This window comes from Amphiura filiformis, chromosome 20 (assembly GCF_039555335.1).
Source record: "Amphiura filiformis chromosome 20, Afil_fr2py, whole genome shotgun sequence".
NCBI classification, from domain to species: Eukaryota; Metazoa; Echinodermata; class Ophiuroidea; order Amphilepidida; family Amphiuridae; genus Amphiura; species Amphiura filiformis.
In genome coordinates, this window is record NC_092647.1 from 59,275,729 (window position 1) to 59,293,500 (window position 17,772).

Below are 17,772 nucleotides of genomic sequence, written 5' to 3' on the forward strand. Positions count from 1 at the left end.
TATAGGGGGGGCAATTGCCCCCCTTGCCCCCCCTGTGGCGCCGCCCCTGTTTGTATGGATTAGTGGTGGCACTTCCCTGGTATGATGTAACCCCAAAATCTGACACATAGGCACGTATAGCAGCTTTTTTGGTCGGGGGAGGGGGAGCACAAAATTTCGGGGGCACAGACGAAATGTGCATCATACAATACATAATATACCGGTTTTGTTTATTAGAGCGACTGTACATGTCTTCGAGCCAACAAATCTATTTTAAAAAAAGTAAAAAAAAGTAAATTACTATCAATGCGCCTCAGTAGGCCTATTCCCTCCACTGAACATGCATAATTATCAAAAATAATTATTTAAGTTATAATTACTAGTATATGAATAATGTTTAATAACGTTTAGAACGTGACTCTGCATGGTGAGGCTCACCATGCAGGTGAGGCATTAATGCGATCACTTCAACCAATTTGGCAACAGGAATTATTTGTGACGTAGCCCATTGTTTCGTTTCTGTCGACCAATCAAAGCCAAGTTTCAAAGTTTGAGAAACTTTTTGACAATTTTGCCAATACAGTGACACGCACCATAAAATACTCAGTGAAATCAGTTTTCCAGTTTATATAATAATAATATTATGTTCAGGTTATTAAAAAAAAATGCGCGTCTCGTTTATTTGCATACGATGACTGATATAATGAAGTACATGTGTTTTATTTTTGCTTTTCAAACTTTGCGATTGGATATCGGGAATAAAAAAATATTGAAATGAACTGATTTTAAAAGCTCCCTGTTTTAACGCGCCTTGGTATGAAGAATAATTATTTGAATTGACGAGTTCATGGGTGATAGGCCTAGGCTTATAATCTCAGTGGCGTAGATTTCTTTTTGACATTGGGGGGATGGGGTTGGAAAAAATTCTTGAAGTATAGTGAATCCAACACATTTTGGCGAAATAATAAGTTTATGGTATACAAATGCTCGCGAAGCGCGCAAAAGATTTTGTCATTTTGAAGCTATAAACTGTTGAAATATGGTGCAGAAGTAGAATACGTGCACGCGAAGCGCGTAAAAATGCACTTTTAGGGCTAAAATGGTCAAATATCATGAGTTTAATTTAGTCAGAAGCCCACATACAGGCGTCAACATGGGGGGGGTGATTGTATGGACTACCCACTGGCAAAATATTGGGGGGAAGTTACCCCCACCCCCATCCCCGGTATCTATACGCCTATGCTATATGTAGCTATATCTTGGCGGTATAAAATGGACTGACGTGTGCATGTGTTTAGGGCGAAATGTGTTTGTAAAATGTAGGCCCTAATTCAAGTTCTTTCTAACATGTCTAAAGTGCTGTTCATTTTTAGCGAACTCATGGTTTTAGTCCGGCTGCCAAACGCAATTTTGCCACAGAAGCTTGTTTTGGTGTCCTAGTTTTGTTTTTGATATTGCTTATTTAAAAAATCAGTTTACTGGACCTCTGTCAGCATTGGGCATTATGCTCAAATGTTATTTAAAAACCAGCGACCCTTTGTCCAAGTCACAAGTCAAGTCATTTTGCAAAACTTGCAAGTCAAGTCACAAGTCACTTGTCCGCAGTTGGACATGGTGTGATTTGTTGATGGGTATTCAAGATGGCGGAGTACAGTAAATAAAGTCCTATACACTAGGCCCCATGACACAAGGGATTTGTATTTTGCATACCCTGAAGAAAATACAAAAATGTGCACAAGGGGCACGTTCGCCCTTTTGAGGATGGGCATGTTCGCCCTTCCCCGGGCGGACTTACCCCAAACTGGAGGGCGGACCTGCCCCATTAGCGTATACTGAAAAGCATGTTTTTTTAAAGTTATGTGGTATCAGTAATACTCAAACCACCGTTTATGTCCTAATCCATAATCTCCCCGAAGTTGTAAACATGATACGTTTAAGCTCACTTTGGACCCCTACATTTTACCCTGACCCGACCCCTGCAACAAAGTTCACGACTCTCCAGAAGAGAATGAATGCCCTGTATACTCTTGCTAAATGTTTGCATTGAATATGTTATTGTTATGCAATGTTTAAACCTTTTTTGTGATTAGGGTGAACTTACCCCGCCATATGGGCGAACCTGCTCCAATATCATGGGCAAGTTCGCCACTTTGCAAAACCTTTTTGTTTGCTCTATATCCTGTTGCTATTGTAAGGCATGAGTTCTGGGATTGTGGCCGTATATAGCTAAGACATAGGGCTTTCACATGGGCTAATCAGATCATCCCTAACCTTAAAATTGACATCGCTAGGCTGGTCAGAAAAATATAGGGCGAACACTCTCCGCTCCCAATACTTCCATACCATAACGGCACTATTGGAGTCCTTGTAGAGCACCTGGATGGCATTTACCACAACGTTTGGTATTCCATAATGCCGCAGCACTGAAAACATGACGGATCTGTTGATGGAGTCGAAGGTTTTTTTGAAGTCCACAAAGGTGACTGTCAAGGGAAGTTGGTACTCCTTGAAGCCTTCCATGATCTTCCTCAAAATGTGTATTTGCTGAGCACAGCTGCGACCTGATCTAAAGCCAGCCTGGTTGCTTCTCGGTAAAGGATCAATGTGAGGTCGGATCCTGTTCAAAAGGATCTTGTTGTACACTTTAGCGGCATGATTTTGGGATTGGAGTGTATGATTTTCCAGATGGTGGTGTAATTCCTCATCTCGTCGGCCAGCTTCAGGTCTTCTATCTGCTTATTTAGGGTAGCAAGCTCGTCAGCTTTGTAAGAGTTGTTAAGAAGTATCAAAATGCTGCATTTTCATGATTTTGTAGACGTTATGATAGCAACCAATATGGATTGTGTAAATATTATGGGATAGGTGAAGAGTGAGAATAAAATCAAGTTAGGCTATGTGAATAAAAGACAATCATGGTAAGAGGAATGCAAAGAAACGATGCATAGTACAGTTTATTTGTGTAGGGGCTGAAGTAGTATACTAATAATTATCAAAGTATTTAATTACATAACCAAATTACGGAAATTCGGTTAAAATAATCATGTGAAAATAATATTAAAAAGTGCAAACAGCATACAAAACAAACCATCATATTCTCTTTTTAGACGTTTGGGTGGCTCTGAAAAGAGCCATTGAAAAATTTCTCAAAAGATAACTACAGGTTCAGTCAGTTGTCATCTCCCCCAGGATTGCCGCCTGGGACGTCTTGTAGGAGTTGAAGGTGCTCCGTCTTACTGACGAAACGAAGGAAAAGCAGTCGGGGATTTGCCATTTGGTCTAATACCATTTCGTCTAATACCCATTTCGTCTATATCCATTTAATCTAAACCCATTAGGTCTATATCCAGTATGTCCAATAATCATTTGGTCCTATAACCAGTTGGTCCGATTACCATTTGGTCCTATAACCATTTGGTCTAATAACCAATAAGTCTAAAACCATTTAGTCTAACAACCATTTAGTCTAATACCCATTTGGTCTATAGCCAATAAGTCTAATAGCCATTTGGTCTAATAGCCATTTAGTCTACAAACCATTTGGTCTAACAAGCTATTTAGTCTACTACCCAATTGGTCTACTAACCGATTGGTCTAATAGCACGTGTGAGGCTGCATAGGCGCAATTACACATACTGTGAGTGTGAGATCATAGTCCATGGTCACCGTGGTCTTAAAGGAGCATGTTTCATAAACAGTGTAAACATGTCTATATGCCTACATGTATTATATACACGTAACTCCATATGCAAATGACAAAAACATGAAACCTAATTTGTTTTAATGTTGGAATGACAATACCGGCAAATGCCCTGTACCCGTGGCACCTCCAGTGATGCGTGATGAGCCCAGGGTCTGTGATGAGCCTATTATCATATTAACCTTAAAAGACCGAGGAAAGAAGGACAAATAATCCGGCAAAATGTCACTTCCACTTGAGTAGGCAATACATGCAGGCTACATGTATCAGTCTTCATTTTTTGGATATATCAATAAACAATAACAATTATTCTACTAAAAATGCATAAGATTTGATACATATAGTACCTTTGTTTACATGTGCTCATCTCATAACACATGCTTGCCTCATTACATGTATTTTCAGCCCGTAACCAGTAGTAGACGAAATGGCAATTTTTTAGACGAATTGGCAAATAGACGAAATGGTATTAGACTAACTGGTTATTAGACCATAAGAGTATTGGACCTAATGGTTATTAGACCAAATGGTTATTAGACCAAATGGTTATTGAAAAATATTAGACCAAATGGTTATTAGACTATATGGTTAGTAGACATACTGGATATTAGACCAAACAATATTAGACTAAATGGACATTAGACTATATGATTATTAGACTAAATGGCAATTAGCCTTTCTGGTAATAGACCAATTGAATATAGACGAAACGGGAATTAGACCAAATGGTATTAGACCAAACGGCAATAGACCAAGCAGTCTGCCTTCTAATTCTATGTCGTTGAGAAGAATCGGTGATACTTTCTTTCAAGTTTTGAAAGCCATCATCATCATCCTTCGGCTGCGGAGCAGGACTATGCACAAGATTTCTCCATGCACAGTGATCTTAAGTTGCAAGTGGCTGATGACATGATCATGTCAGAGCCCTCGCTATAATACCATAAAAGGTCCAGTTCCGGGGTCCAGTGACTCCGAGTAAAATAAATCCGAGGTTATAAGGTCAATGTTAGAATAATTCTACAAAAATAAGAATTCAGCAAGAAGGTCCTTGTCACTTGTCTCTTTTCTTTAATTTAACGCTGGATTTCCTGTCTTTGCCAGAAAGATCATGGATTTAATTAATGGCTAATTAATTTTCCATGTAGTGGCATAATCACCCATTTTCGACTAGTCCTTTGAGTGAGTTCCTCCATTTTGCCTGAGCCAGTCCTCATCGATGACCCAAATCATCAAGTGTGTTTCTGCACGGAGCGACCGTTTTCAGCCTGGTCCCATCATGATCCAAGCGTGTTCTTGATACTTGGCACTGCTTGGTGGGTTGTCCTATTACTATACATATGACAAACCTGTAGCAATATACAATGTGACACTACACATGGTTAATATTACAATCAATCTACACTCACATTCAGGAAAGGCAATCTCTCACACTCCCCCATCTTTGAAAGATCAAAACGCAAAGTTTTGGGAAAGAATCTTAGGGAAGATCTGCTCACCATAATGACCTTTTACTCTCTTACTGAAGCTACCAAACTGAATTGATATACATTTTTGTAGCTTATACTTTTATAGCTAGACCTTTAGTTTTCCTTTTCTTTCTAATATCAATATATAAACAGTTTCTAGCTTCGTTATCTATAATCTTTTCCCTAGGACTCCCTTCCATAAAAGTGCTACTCTCTAATGACCAAACTCCTGTACAAATTTTGAATTCCCATTCTCAGATCTATCCTTCAACTGTTTTGGAACCACCCCGCAGTCCTTTTCAGCCTGTTCTTCCTCTTCCTGTATTTTCTTTTCCCGTTTTGCTTGCGCTCGCGTAACTGCTTGTGCTCCACGTTTTGCTTGTGCTCCACGTTACAAAGTTCACCCTTTTCTGCTGCTTCAGCAAATTGGGAAACTCAGTCCCCATAATCACTCTTTTTTTTGGGCTATTGCTTATAGTTACTTTCACTCTATGGGTCTCCATTCCTACCTGAATACTAACAGTGGCTGTAGGATATGATACTTGATCACCATGATCATATTCAACATGTCTTTACATTTCACCTTACATGGATCAACTACATGAACTAGCTCACTATGTGCTATCGATGATCACTACATCAGCCCCTGAATCTTAATCTCTATTTCTTGACCATCTATATAACATTTACACACATACGTTGTCATTGGTTTTATCAATGATTCATCAACACTGGTGTTCACTTGTAGGGCCTCTTTAGTTTTCTTACAGAATCTTTCAATATGACCAGGTTCTTTACATCGTCTGCAGATAATAGGGGTTTTGTTTCATGTCTAGAAGAAGTACTTTGATCTGTTCTGATTCCCCTCTTTCCTGGAGGCTTACTATCCCCAGGTTTACTATACCTTTGGTCTCCTTTATTATCTGTACCTGTACTGGTTGCCCTATTTCCATTATTTCTTTGTGGAAATTTCTTATCTGAATTCATCTAAATACCTCTTCGAGCATCATCACAATCACCCGCAAGATCTGCAGCCTCTGTACCAGTTTTAGGTTTGTGTTCCCGTACCCAAATTTGTACGAGTCATATTATCAACTAATTGCTCCATGATCAACACTTCAGTTAGTTTCTCTTTACCATTGTTTACTGTTTGTTTCTGGTTTTCCCCATTTACTGAACAAATCTTTCAGCCTAACGTACAATTTTCTATACAGCTTTCAGTTGATCCTTTCTTTGCGGATCTGAACCTTTGCGTATAAGTTTCTTCAGTGATATCGTATCTCCTAAGAATGGCTTCTTTGACCTTGTCATAATCATTACTGTCCTCCACTGACATTGTTGCATAGGCAGTCTGTGCTTTGCCTGTAAGGTGAGGTATTCCAATAATTAACTACCTAATTCTCTTTTGACTACTTGTATGTTTTGGCAACCCTCTCAAAAGTGGCAAGGTAATTTTTAATATCATCCACCTCCCCTAAATTTGCAATATGCACCTCCTTTAATTTAATCATTTCTGCCAATCTTTTCTCTTCAACAGTTTTATTTTTCTCTAGCATGTCATTGACCAGTTTCACCTGTCTGTCCAGTTCTATTTTCCATTGTTCTTTCTGTTTCTCCATATCAGCTTTACGAAGATTCCTTTCTTCCTGGCTTCCTTGACGTTCGTTATCTTCTTGTCGTTGGCGATCTTGTCGTTCAATATCTTCCTTTCTTTGCTGGTTTTTTCGTTCAACCTCCTCTTGGTGCTGCTGATCTTGTTTTTCTTGTTTGTCTAGCCAGTTTCATTATATCATCTGTGCTTCCATCTGTTGTTGCATTTGAAGTTGGGCCTGTTGATGTTGCATCAATATCATTTGCTGTTGCAACAACCACTAGCTGTTGCCACTCTCCGCTACTCTCTCTATTCTGTAGAACATCCCACCGCTGCCACCATTTGTGACAAACCTGTAGCAATATACAATATAACACTACACATGGTTAGTACAATCAATCTACATCATATTCAGGAAAGGCAATCTCTCACAAGAAATGTCGAAGTTGGAATTCCTTTTGACTGATGCAGATCATGCAGTCTTGCTGTAGATCGTTCCACTCTCTGATGGTCCCGGGGAAGAATGAGAACGGGTCCAAAAGTTGGTGTGTAAATTTGAAACTGTCGGTCTGGGAAGTGATGGTGATGTCCAGGTCGCCGTGGTGGATCTTGTATAAGCAGGTGAGACAATTTTTCCGTTCCTGAGACTGTGCCAGCCTAGAGTTGCTAACATCTGAGATAGGGCCTACTCGAGCATCAGTTGCAAAACGTATACAGCTCTGCGTTAATGTTGACTTTCTCTATAGGATTTTTATATCCTTTGCATACGGATCCCAAGCGTGCAGTATGGGTCTAACCACGCTTTGGTAAAGGGTTTTTTTTCCGGTTTGATGTTGGTAGATGCAATTACAATAGAATAAACAGAATTTATAGCGCCTTAGCATATTATTAGCATGAACAAAGCGCTTTACAATGATCTTAAAAGTAGGCCTACAACTTACTCTACATCTTAGGCTACAATAAAAAGTACATCTTCGTTAAAAACAAAAACTTAGTTTGGAAACAAATGTGTTTTTCCTGTCTTTCCTTTTCAACAAGGCGCCAGATTTGTCAAGTTTGGGTTGGGTATTGATGATACTAGTAGGCCTATTCCCGGGCCTATTAGGCCTACTAGATACATGTGATTTCTCTTGTTATGTCGAATGGTTTTGACCATACTTAATGGTCGTCTTTGGCACAGGCATTCTTCCGGGCCTAATCTTCATCTTGATGCTGTTGTGAACCATCTTTGTTGTCTGGTCTTATGTGGTACGGTACATGCCCGGGGGTACATGTGTGTTGACAACTGACAAGTTGCAAAAAAAACTTTCAGTTTTCCTCCAGTGGCGTAGATTTCTTTTGGATTGGGGGGTGGAGTTGGAAAAATTTCTTGAAGTATAGTGAATCCAGCACCTTTTAAATATAGTGCAAAAGTGGCATAAATGCGCGCGAAGCGAGCGAAAATATGCACTTTTGGGGCTAAAATGGGCAAATACGAGGTTAATTTAGTCAGAAACCCATCATCAGTCAACATTGGGGGGCCGGGATGAATGTATGAACCATCCCCCTGGCAAAATATTGAGGAGGATTTATCATGCGCGTATTTTGGGGGGCTTTAGCGCCAGCCCCCGGGGTCAAAGTAGGGGCGGCAAAAACGAAGGGGCGGCGGAAGAAGAAGGGGCGGCAAAAACAGGGGCGGCAAAATGAAGGGGCGGCAAAACGAATTAACAAAGAAGAAAGGGCGCAAAAAATTGAAAAAGCATAAAATTTTTTGAAAAAATGTTGCTATTAGGGCGCTAGCGCCTAAAATTTTTTTTTTTTTTTTTTTTTGCTCTTCACTTTTCAAACGACCGTGAAAAAAATTGGGTCAACCTTTTCGGGCTGTTAAGGAAGGGGCGGCAAAATTGTTTCTTCTTCAGCCCCCCGGGGTTGGGGCGGCCACGGTAGGCCTACGCCACTGTTTATCCTCCCATCGCCCCCACGGGATCTACGCCTATGGTGTTCTTTCCGGGGGGGCTTTGGGGGCGCCAGCCCCCGGGGTAAAAGCAGGGGGCGGCCAAAATGAAGGGGCGGCGGAAGAATTGCTCTTCACTTTTTCAAACGACCGAGAAAAAAATTGGGTCAACCTTTTCGGGCCGTTGAGGAAGGGGCGGCAAAATTGAATTATCTTCAGCCCCCCGGGGTTGGGGCGGCCACGGTACGCCACTGGCCATTTATATTCTTCGTCAAAACTCATCATCTTCCAGGTCTGTCATCTTCCAAACCTGTTCCAAACGGGGTTAGCAGTCTGCCCTCAATTTTGTATTATATTATACTTGTTATTAGTGTATTTTTAGAGAGGTCGCTGTTTACCACATCGGCCTAACAACAGGCGGCATAGGACACGCAACACGGACGTACGAGGCTGGCGAAGATACAGGGCTGACAGCCCCATTCACAATACACGGTTAGCGATTATAAATGGAGAATTAACATACTTGCAGTGGGGTACTTTGCAGAACCCCAACGGTTTTAGAGTAAGATAATTTTGCTTTGACACCACATAACAACTTTAGAATTGTTTGTGAAGATTTCATGATTATGTGTTAATCCAATGGCGACGTCAAAAATAGCGATATCGCATCCACCATCATCTGCCTAACAACTCGGACTGGTTTTTCAGCGGGTGGCAAGCGCTATAATTTCTGGACATGTAAATACCTGACTTTAATATACTTCAAAATCCGAGTATGAGAGTACGTAGCGGTTTCAAATGAATTTGAGATATTTTTATTTACTATAATTTAAGATTAAGATTGAGGCCTGAGGATTGAAAGATGAGAAAGAACGCTTCAATCAATTATGAAAATGTACGACACGCTGTTAATATTTGATGACGTCATCATATGGACAAAGTGCAAATCAGAAAGATCAATCTCTGAAATTGACCACAACAGGTAATAAATTTAATATACATTATTTTGTTTTAAACGAAAAATATCATACTTTTACAATTTATTAGTACGTGAAGCATGATAATACTCATTTGTACATAGTTTTGAATAGATACTTATGTTAATGTTCGTGTTTTTTTAGTTGTTTCACAAACTGTGAAAGGGAACAATATAGTGGACAACTTTAAGATCGTCCGTTCTGCTTGGTCACCGGAAAAACCCGGCGTGTGCACGTAAAAGTAGGGAGTAGTTTCATTGTTTTAATTTGGTAATTTCCGTAGCTTTTTACAACTGTTTGATAAATTGTATGAAGCTATTTTTGCAGGTTGATCTCGAGTTACGTTTAGAGTAGTATATTGAGTCTGAGACAGGAACATAAAATAAAAAAATAAGGTAAGCTTAATTTTTTTAAAGTTATATTTATTAAATTAAAGGAGTATTTCGTGATCCTAGCATCCTCTTTTTATGACATTTTTCAGTACATATCCACGAAAAAAGCATATTCCCAAAATTTCAGTTGATTCCGATTTGGCGCTTATGCGAGTTATGCATGATTTATGTGTATTATTACACGTGCACTCCGGGAATGATAGTCTAGACAATACGGTGTAATTTCGTTCTGGTGCACCAGATCGAAATTCAAATTTCGCGATATCTTTGCTGACACTGACACTGTGACATCATGGACATTGTCAATTCAATCTGCAATCATGCAATGTCCTGATGTCATCGGTCGGCATGACTGCATCCATTGCTTCATCCATAGAAATACAGACTAACCTCACCACAAACAGCCAAAGTCTAGGTATGAAAGGTGAATTTAAATGTGCAATCAAACTGCATCATTTATATATCAAATTGAAGTCCTTGTTTGAGTAAAGAAAGCCAAAACTGAAAACCGTTTTGTCACTTTCCGTAGCAAAGTTACATCTTGTGAGTGAAGTCTTGTCAAAGATTGACTTTCATCAAAAATATTCAGCCAATATAATTAATGCATCAATTAAAAAAACAAAACAGCAAAGCCATATCAATTATCATAGTCTCATGATTGATACTGCAGATTTTTTATGTGGAACTGCTGTCAAAATCCCTCTAAAATTCCATGTGCAATTGTCTCATCACCAAAAAAAATCATATATTTGGGTCAAGTGAAGTATAGACAACATATTTATGTAGGTTTCCTTGACCAATCTTTTCTTTTAATTTTTTTCTATGTATATGTATTGTGTTTGGGCCCAGTTTAGGCCAATTTGGCTGACATGACTAGCAAATGTGTTAACTAAGGTTTGCCACTCATACCTACAAAGTCCCAGCCGATCATAATCATGGTAAAAATGAGGACCGATTCTGTCTGTTGGCATGACATCACTTTAGATCTTCTCTTCCCATTGGGTGCTTTTGCAGTTATTTGGCTGTTCCATTTCGCCCCTGCGGACACTAGATTGCGGACACATGTTTAAGGCGGTCTACTTGTTAACCATATACGGATGATATACCATGCTCCTACTGCAAAGAAAATCTCTGAAAATCAACAGAAAGAGATTTATGATATACTGGTATTTAAAACCACAATTATTTATTGGTATGTTAAAGTTTGTTAGAAATCAGCATTTTATTCAAAATAATGAAATATTTGGCCAGTAATTGGTTTTGAGCGGGTAACTAGGAATCGACTTCCATTTGCCTTACAGTCTTTGGTAGAAATGAGTATTTGTGGCAGTTCTTATTGCTGGTTATAATTTGATATGATTTGGGGTGATTATGTGGTATGTCGTGATTGACGCAAGTTTGGGTCGTCAAGCGTTCCACCGGCAGAGCCAGGAGGTCCTACCTGGCCTTCTGGAGGATGACCAATCTGTTTGCAGTTCTCTTCTTCTTCTTCTTCCAATAAGTACAGTCCTCTTAGAAGTTTTCCCTCCCGAGTATAGTCGTATTTGCAAGCATTAATACTAAGTAATCAGTGGTGTAGCCACTGTAGCATCATTGGGGCACGGGCTGACCTGAAAATGTAGAAAATCCCATGTAGGAAAATTGCCAAAAAATTGCTAGTGTCCCACCCCATCAGGCCTGGTGCCCCCAAACATGGTTGGTGTCCCCAATATGATGACCAATGCTAGTACGCTAGTGCTGAAAGTAAACTGTTATATAAATTGGGCAAAACATGATCAAAATGTGTTTAGTGTTAACCATTAGACGTTTACCTTCGTTTGCACAGGTTCTTGACAGGGAAGCCGTCATGGCAGCTGAGTACATATGCCTAGCGGGAGGAGCTGCAGTTACTGGGGTGTTTTCTTATCTCTGGAAGAGGAAAGCTAAAATTCTTTCAGATGTCAAGGTATGCCCAATATTACTCACAAGTATGGACTTATAGCATTGAAGCAGGTTGTGAAATGAGCTAAAATATTCATGGACTGAATTTGGACCCTTACCAAAGTAAGGATTTGAAAGCCAATAGCAACTTGACGGCCTTTATTGAAAGATACAGAAAAATAGCCTGTATCAAACATTCCTAAAATGTCCATGGATTTCATTGGCTTGCTTCTCAATTTCACATTTGCCTGATTGGATCAATTTGCGTCAAGATCTGTTCCCACAAAATGAGCAGAAAATCATCAGGGAAGAAAAGGAAATGTGGCTCCTTGAACATGCCAGGAATTTAAAGAATTCTTCTTTCAAGATCTGTTCCCACAAAATGAGCAGAAAATCATCAGGGAAGAAAAGGAAATGTGGCTCCTTGAACATGCCAGGAATTTAAAGAATTCTTCTTTGAAATATTGTCTTTGAACACTGAGTGAGCGAACAACCCTGGCAAGCTAAATATCAAAAGCTTAAAATGATCAAGAGATTATGAATCTGACCAGAAGCCCAGAACTCAAAAATAAAAATATACAACTTTCCTCTCATTTTCTCTGGGTAATCTACAAGTTTCAGACTACTGGACGAGTCACACCTTATATAAAACATGCTAGCAAGCGGATATAGACTTAACCGTGTATTGTCCTGGGAGCTGATCCTGGTTGTGATGGTTATTTTGTCTGATTAGTATTATTCGCCTGTAGAGTATTAATACATCCCAGAATGATGCTACATTACCAGTGGCGTGCCGTGGTCGCCCTAACCCGGGGGCTGAAGAAAATTCAATTTTTTGCCGCCCTTCCTCAACAGCCCGAAAAGGTTGACCCAATTTTTTCTCGGTCGTTTGAAAAAGTGAAGAACAAAAAATAGTACCATTTTTTCAAAAATGTTATGCTTTATCAAATTTTTTCCGCCCTTTTTTATTTACTAATTCATTTTGCCGCCCCCTTCGTTTTTGCCGCCCCTGTTTTTGCCACCCCTTCTTCTTCCGCCGCCCCTTCATTTTGGCTGCCCCTGCTTTTACCCCGGGGGGCTGGCGCCCCAAAAGCCCCCCCCAAATACACGCATGATTACCTTTGAAGGTGTATCTGTAAAGTGCAATGTAAAGTGCCAGAGACTGCCTTTTGAGGAGAGCGAGAGCAATCACTCTCCATTACTCTCCTTAAATCTGATATGAGAGTAATTTTTAGCTCTCCTCACTTGATCATTCTCTCCTTACATTCTATTGTAAATGCTCTAAACAGCTCACCTTGAAGACTGCAGAAGAGCTGTTTAATGCTCTCCTGAAAATTCCAAAAGACAGTCCCTGAAGTGCTCATGTAATATATTGGCACTGACTAAATTTATCTTTTAGCTTTTATTTAGCTTTGTTTTAAACAGCAGTTTTGTGTGTATAATAACTTTCAGTTTTGTGTGTTTTTGTCTTGTGCCTCTAGGATGCACCGTTGTTGGAAATCAACAATGACTTGAAGGTAATAATCGATGAAGCACCCAGCAAGAGTATACCCTATGCAATAGTAGAAGGAAAAGTGTATGCCGATGGTCCAGCAATCAGGAGTGACTATGTGTTAGGCGCTGTGGGTGTCATTCAATCCTTGGTATGCAGGGAGCATAAAACAGAATGGAGCAAAGCTACTAGACTATGGTAGGTGAAATGTGTCTGTGACCTACTCTCACAAAATGAACATAAAGCTGAGATGTTCTTGATTCCATATTTGGGAGCGGGGATTCTTAGCGGAAATGAGGGTACAGGCATGTGCGGCAGATTGAGGATGCATTTTTAGCCACTTAATTTAAACATTTTCAGCCATTTTCAGCCATTTTGATTTATTGATGGTCTTCAAGAAAAGGGTGTTTTTTCAAAAAAAATTCAAAAAAGTGCACATTTTTCCATTGTGTTTTAGGAAAAGCAAATTGGTATAATTTTGAATATGTTTTTCATCAAATTTGGTTTAAAGTGAAAGTCAGGTAATTTTTGGAGTCCCAGCCACACATATATGTTTCACAGACATGGCGGAGTGGCTACTCTTTGGTTCTATGTCATTGGTTTAACACAAATTATGATAGGTTTCCACTGTAGTTTCCTTTTAATTTTTTGTAACAGGTGCCCAAGGGAAGAACAGCAACTGCAAGTTGCTGATTCTGGGCCTTTCATGTCAAAATAAAGAATGAAACATTAATCTCCCCCTGTTTGGAAAATTTGCCTTTTTCACTTTTTTAGACCTTTTAGTGTAAAACATACACTTTTTTGTATGAAATACAGCCAGCTGTTTCCAAAAGTTTTGAAAAAGATTTAAGAATGACCAATATTGGTAGGTTTATATAATTTATTTTTGGTTACAAATGTTATCCTGACAGAAAGGATTTGTTGTTTTCATTGCAGGCATGACACAACAAGATCAATACGAGACACTGTAAAGACTGTACCATTCTTCCTTTCTCCATTCACCAATGTCAGCTCTCCATGTGTCAAAGTTGAAGATCCCTTAGAAGCTGCACATTTAACTCTAGAAACCATCTATGATAAATTCCATCAAACCAATGCTTCGTGGGGAGAGAATTTACTCAATTGGGCAACTGGAGAGAAAACAAAGGGCTTCCAGGAGATTGAGAAAATGTTACCAGAAGGAAGAACTGTGTTAGGCATTGGGGAGCTGAGCCTAGCAAATGAATCGGTTGTTTTAGGGCCGCCATCTAATGGACGAGAATATATTCTGACAACTTCTAACATGGCTGGACTACTGAAAGACTTGCAATCAAGCGTCAAAACCTGGAAAGTGCTCTCAATCATCTTTGGTTCTGTAACCATAGTTATCTTTCTATATTGGCTGCGCAAACGATACCAGAAATACACAGAGCAAAGGGACTATGAAGACTATCTACAAAGGGTGAGAGAAGGAAGGGGTATACAGGGCAGCACAGGTTCACCGTCAGAAGATGTAGATGTATGCGCAGTGTGTTTAACAAATCGCAGGGACTGTGTGCTACTGAACTGCGGTCATGTATGTGTGTGTTCTAGGTGTGTGAAAGATTTGCAGCCTCCACAGTGCCCGATATGCAGACAAAGAATCGCTAGGACAGTTCCTTTGTATCATGCATAGGTTTCGGTAGTTATAGGTGGGTGACCTGATTGACCCTGTTTGAAATTCACACTCCCTGTGGAGTAGATTAAGGTCATATCTTCCATAGGGGTTGTATGTATTTCAACTGGAATAACCCAATAGGACCACCCACCTTTGACGTAGCATTTCGTTTTGATGCAATAACTTTGTAGTATTAAGTTGATAAATGATATTCCAATCGGCATAGCCAGATTTTCGGAACCTGGGGGGGGGGGCACAAACTTGTGAATGTAACTACAAATAATATGATTTCACTAATGAGTGTTCTTGTCAAGCATGTTGGGCAACGGCCATCTAAATGGTAATTCACATCTAAAAAACCTTGATCATTGGGAAAAAAGTTTATGTGTTGTGGTGCTTATTGTGTTTTATCAGAAAATCATATCAAAGGGAAAACAATGACAGCACCTCTCTAACCTGAGACAAAAGGCCATTGGAAACAACAAAAATGTATTCTCATGTACGTACCCCAGAGTAGAACAAAATGATCTTCATAAGTAATCATAGCAAGTGCAGTGACAATCATGTCATCATAACTGAGCTGAATTGGTGTTTTTGTGTGTGTGCAGAAACATTGTTTCTGGGTCAAGAAGGAGCATTACAGGGATGTAAATCTTCCGGAAATAGCCGGAATTCTGGAAATTGGGCCAAAAAACAAAAAATATTCCGGAAATTAAAAAAAAAAATCATTTTTCCACATTTCCGGAATTGGATGATGATATTTCATCATACAAAGAGCCAAAATATTTTTTAGGAGGAGGAGGAGATACCATACAGCCTATTCCCAAGACAAACCCCCTAAATGTTCAACACTGCACACCCTAGGCCACCTGTCCAAAGACCAGACTGCTTTTCAGGAAATAGATATGTTGTCCATTTACATCCCTGACATTAGGTACATGTAGGCATCAATTGCACATTACTCGCTACTGTGTGACGTGGTTTGGGTTGAAATTACAATTACTGGAATTTTTCTCTTGTATTTTGGATGGGAGAGGGTAATAGTTAGTGGATGGGTCATGGTCAGTGAGGGGAAAAGGGAGAGGAGCCTTGATAGCTTAACAACATTTCAAGGCAATAACTAAGCCCTTTAAACTCAATTAAAGTCATAATGTATGATTTCCATCCTATTTTAATTTGGTTATTCTTTACTTAAAATGCTGTTAATTAGTAATAACTGGCAGGAAAGGTTTCTGTCCATTTTAAGCCAAAATAACAAATTAATGTGAAAGAAACCTCACTGACATCCAGGCAGTTCTTTGCTTTACTTTTGTATGTAAAAATGGCTATGTTGACCTGACAAACACAACCAATTTGGCTAATTCTATTCAGGTGAAGTTGGGACTGAAAACATCACAAATGTGCCAAAAATCATGTTTGAAAATTGTGTACAAATTTCATTAATTATAAGATCATACTTTATGACTTTAAACAATCCAAATGTGCCTAAATATTTTATTTTAGTTAATTGTGTTTACTATTTGTGGAAATGTTTATTGAATATGTTTAATTATGACAATGCTGCCAACCTCATGGCAAAAGGGCATAATTAGCAGTCTAGCAGATCTTTTTGAGGTAATGGACAGTGGACACAAATTGTTAATTGGGCCCATAGACTTATACACAAACCAATATCAGAAGAGTTATATTATGGTTTTGGATTTAAAATAGGGATATTTTAGATATTATGGGTGTACATTTAGATACATACCTGTATCAATTTTATAAATCAATTTTGACTAAAGTCTCAGTTATGCCCATTTGCCTTGGGAGGGCAGAATGGGTAAGCCAACTTCAGGCTGTTGAAAATGATGGTTTGATTCAGTTTGCATTGTTTTGCATGCCGCTTGAAAAGTAGGGTCGGTTGGTCACAAAAGTATTTTATTCAGTAATTTATTTTGAGTGATAGCATTGCAACTTACGTGAAACTTGAATGTCACTAGTTCCTGCAATAGTTGCTGAGCTACATTGTATGATTGGTCAGGAAAGCCAAACCAAATCATTATGTTTCCATGGCCTGAGGCATTAGTTTTGACAAAATGACTGGTAGGTAGACAAGTGATGAGACATTTGGGTTATTCAGGGATGTGAGAGTTCAGATTAATATCTGAATTCAGATTTTTTGATCTTGATATTTATCTCTTTTTCTACACTTTCTCTGTACAAAAGTATAGGAGCTTGCCAAATTTCAGACTTTTTCAGATTTTTTCAGATTTTTTTATCTGTGGTCACTCACACCCCTGGTTATTCCAGTTGAAATTTATACACCCTTATGGAAAACATGACCTTAATCTCCCACACAGGTGTGTAGATTTCAAATAAGAGTCATTCAGGTAGCCCTAATTTGAAATTCACACTCCCTGTGTAAAAGATTCAGCTCTTATCTTCCATAGGGGTTGTGAGGATTATAATTGGAATAGCCCATTGATGCATCTCATTTGTCATCAGTTTTGTTTTCAATACTGCAATCAGTGTTCTGCCTCTGCCATCAGTGCTATGTCTATGCCCTAAAGGACATTCTTACTGCTACAGACTGTATCAAAATATTGATACCCAAAGATTTCCAGTGAATATGAACAAGACTGCTGCATCAAAATGCAACGTAAGACCCCTTCAATTGTAGATTAATGCTATAAAAGGTCATACAAAG

At 39.2% G+C, this 17,772-nt stretch overlaps 1 protein-coding gene across 2 annotated transcripts; it reads left to right on the forward strand.

Moving 5' to 3' along the window:
• Positions 1-9,839: 9,839 nt before the first annotated feature.
• On the forward strand, positions 9,840-15,772 carry LOC140142455 (mitochondrial ubiquitin ligase activator of NFKB 1-like). 2 transcript variants are annotated; one of them, XM_072164439.1, is made up of 4 exons: positions 9,840-10,038; positions 11,861-11,980; positions 13,437-13,645; positions 14,384-15,772. In XM_072164439.1, the coding sequence occupies exons 2-4, from the start codon at positions 11,882-11,884 to the stop codon at positions 15,099-15,101; spliced, it is 1,026 nt and encodes a 341-aa protein (XP_072020540.1). In that variant the 5' UTR covers positions 9,840-10,038; positions 11,861-11,881; the 3' UTR covers positions 15,102-15,772. The 2 variants fall into 2 exon arrangements, with proteins under 2 accessions (XP_072020540.1, XP_072020541.1); XM_072164440.1 differs by having other exon boundaries at positions 9,864-9,884.
• Positions 15,773-17,772: the final 2,000 nt, after the last annotated feature.

Coding starts and splice junctions, on each gene's coding strand:
- LOC140142455 (XM_072164439.1), top strand. CDS start 11,882: ATGGCAGCTGAGTACATATGCCTAGCGGGAGGAGCTGCAGTTACTGGG. Junction 11,981..13,436: donor AAATTCTTTCAGATGTCAAG/GTATGCCCAATA, acceptor TTGTGCCTCTAG/GATGCACCGTTGTTGGAAAT. Junction 13,646..14,383: donor AGCAAAGCTACTAGACTATG/GTAGGTGAAATG, acceptor TTTTCATTGCAG/GCATGACACAACAAGATCAA.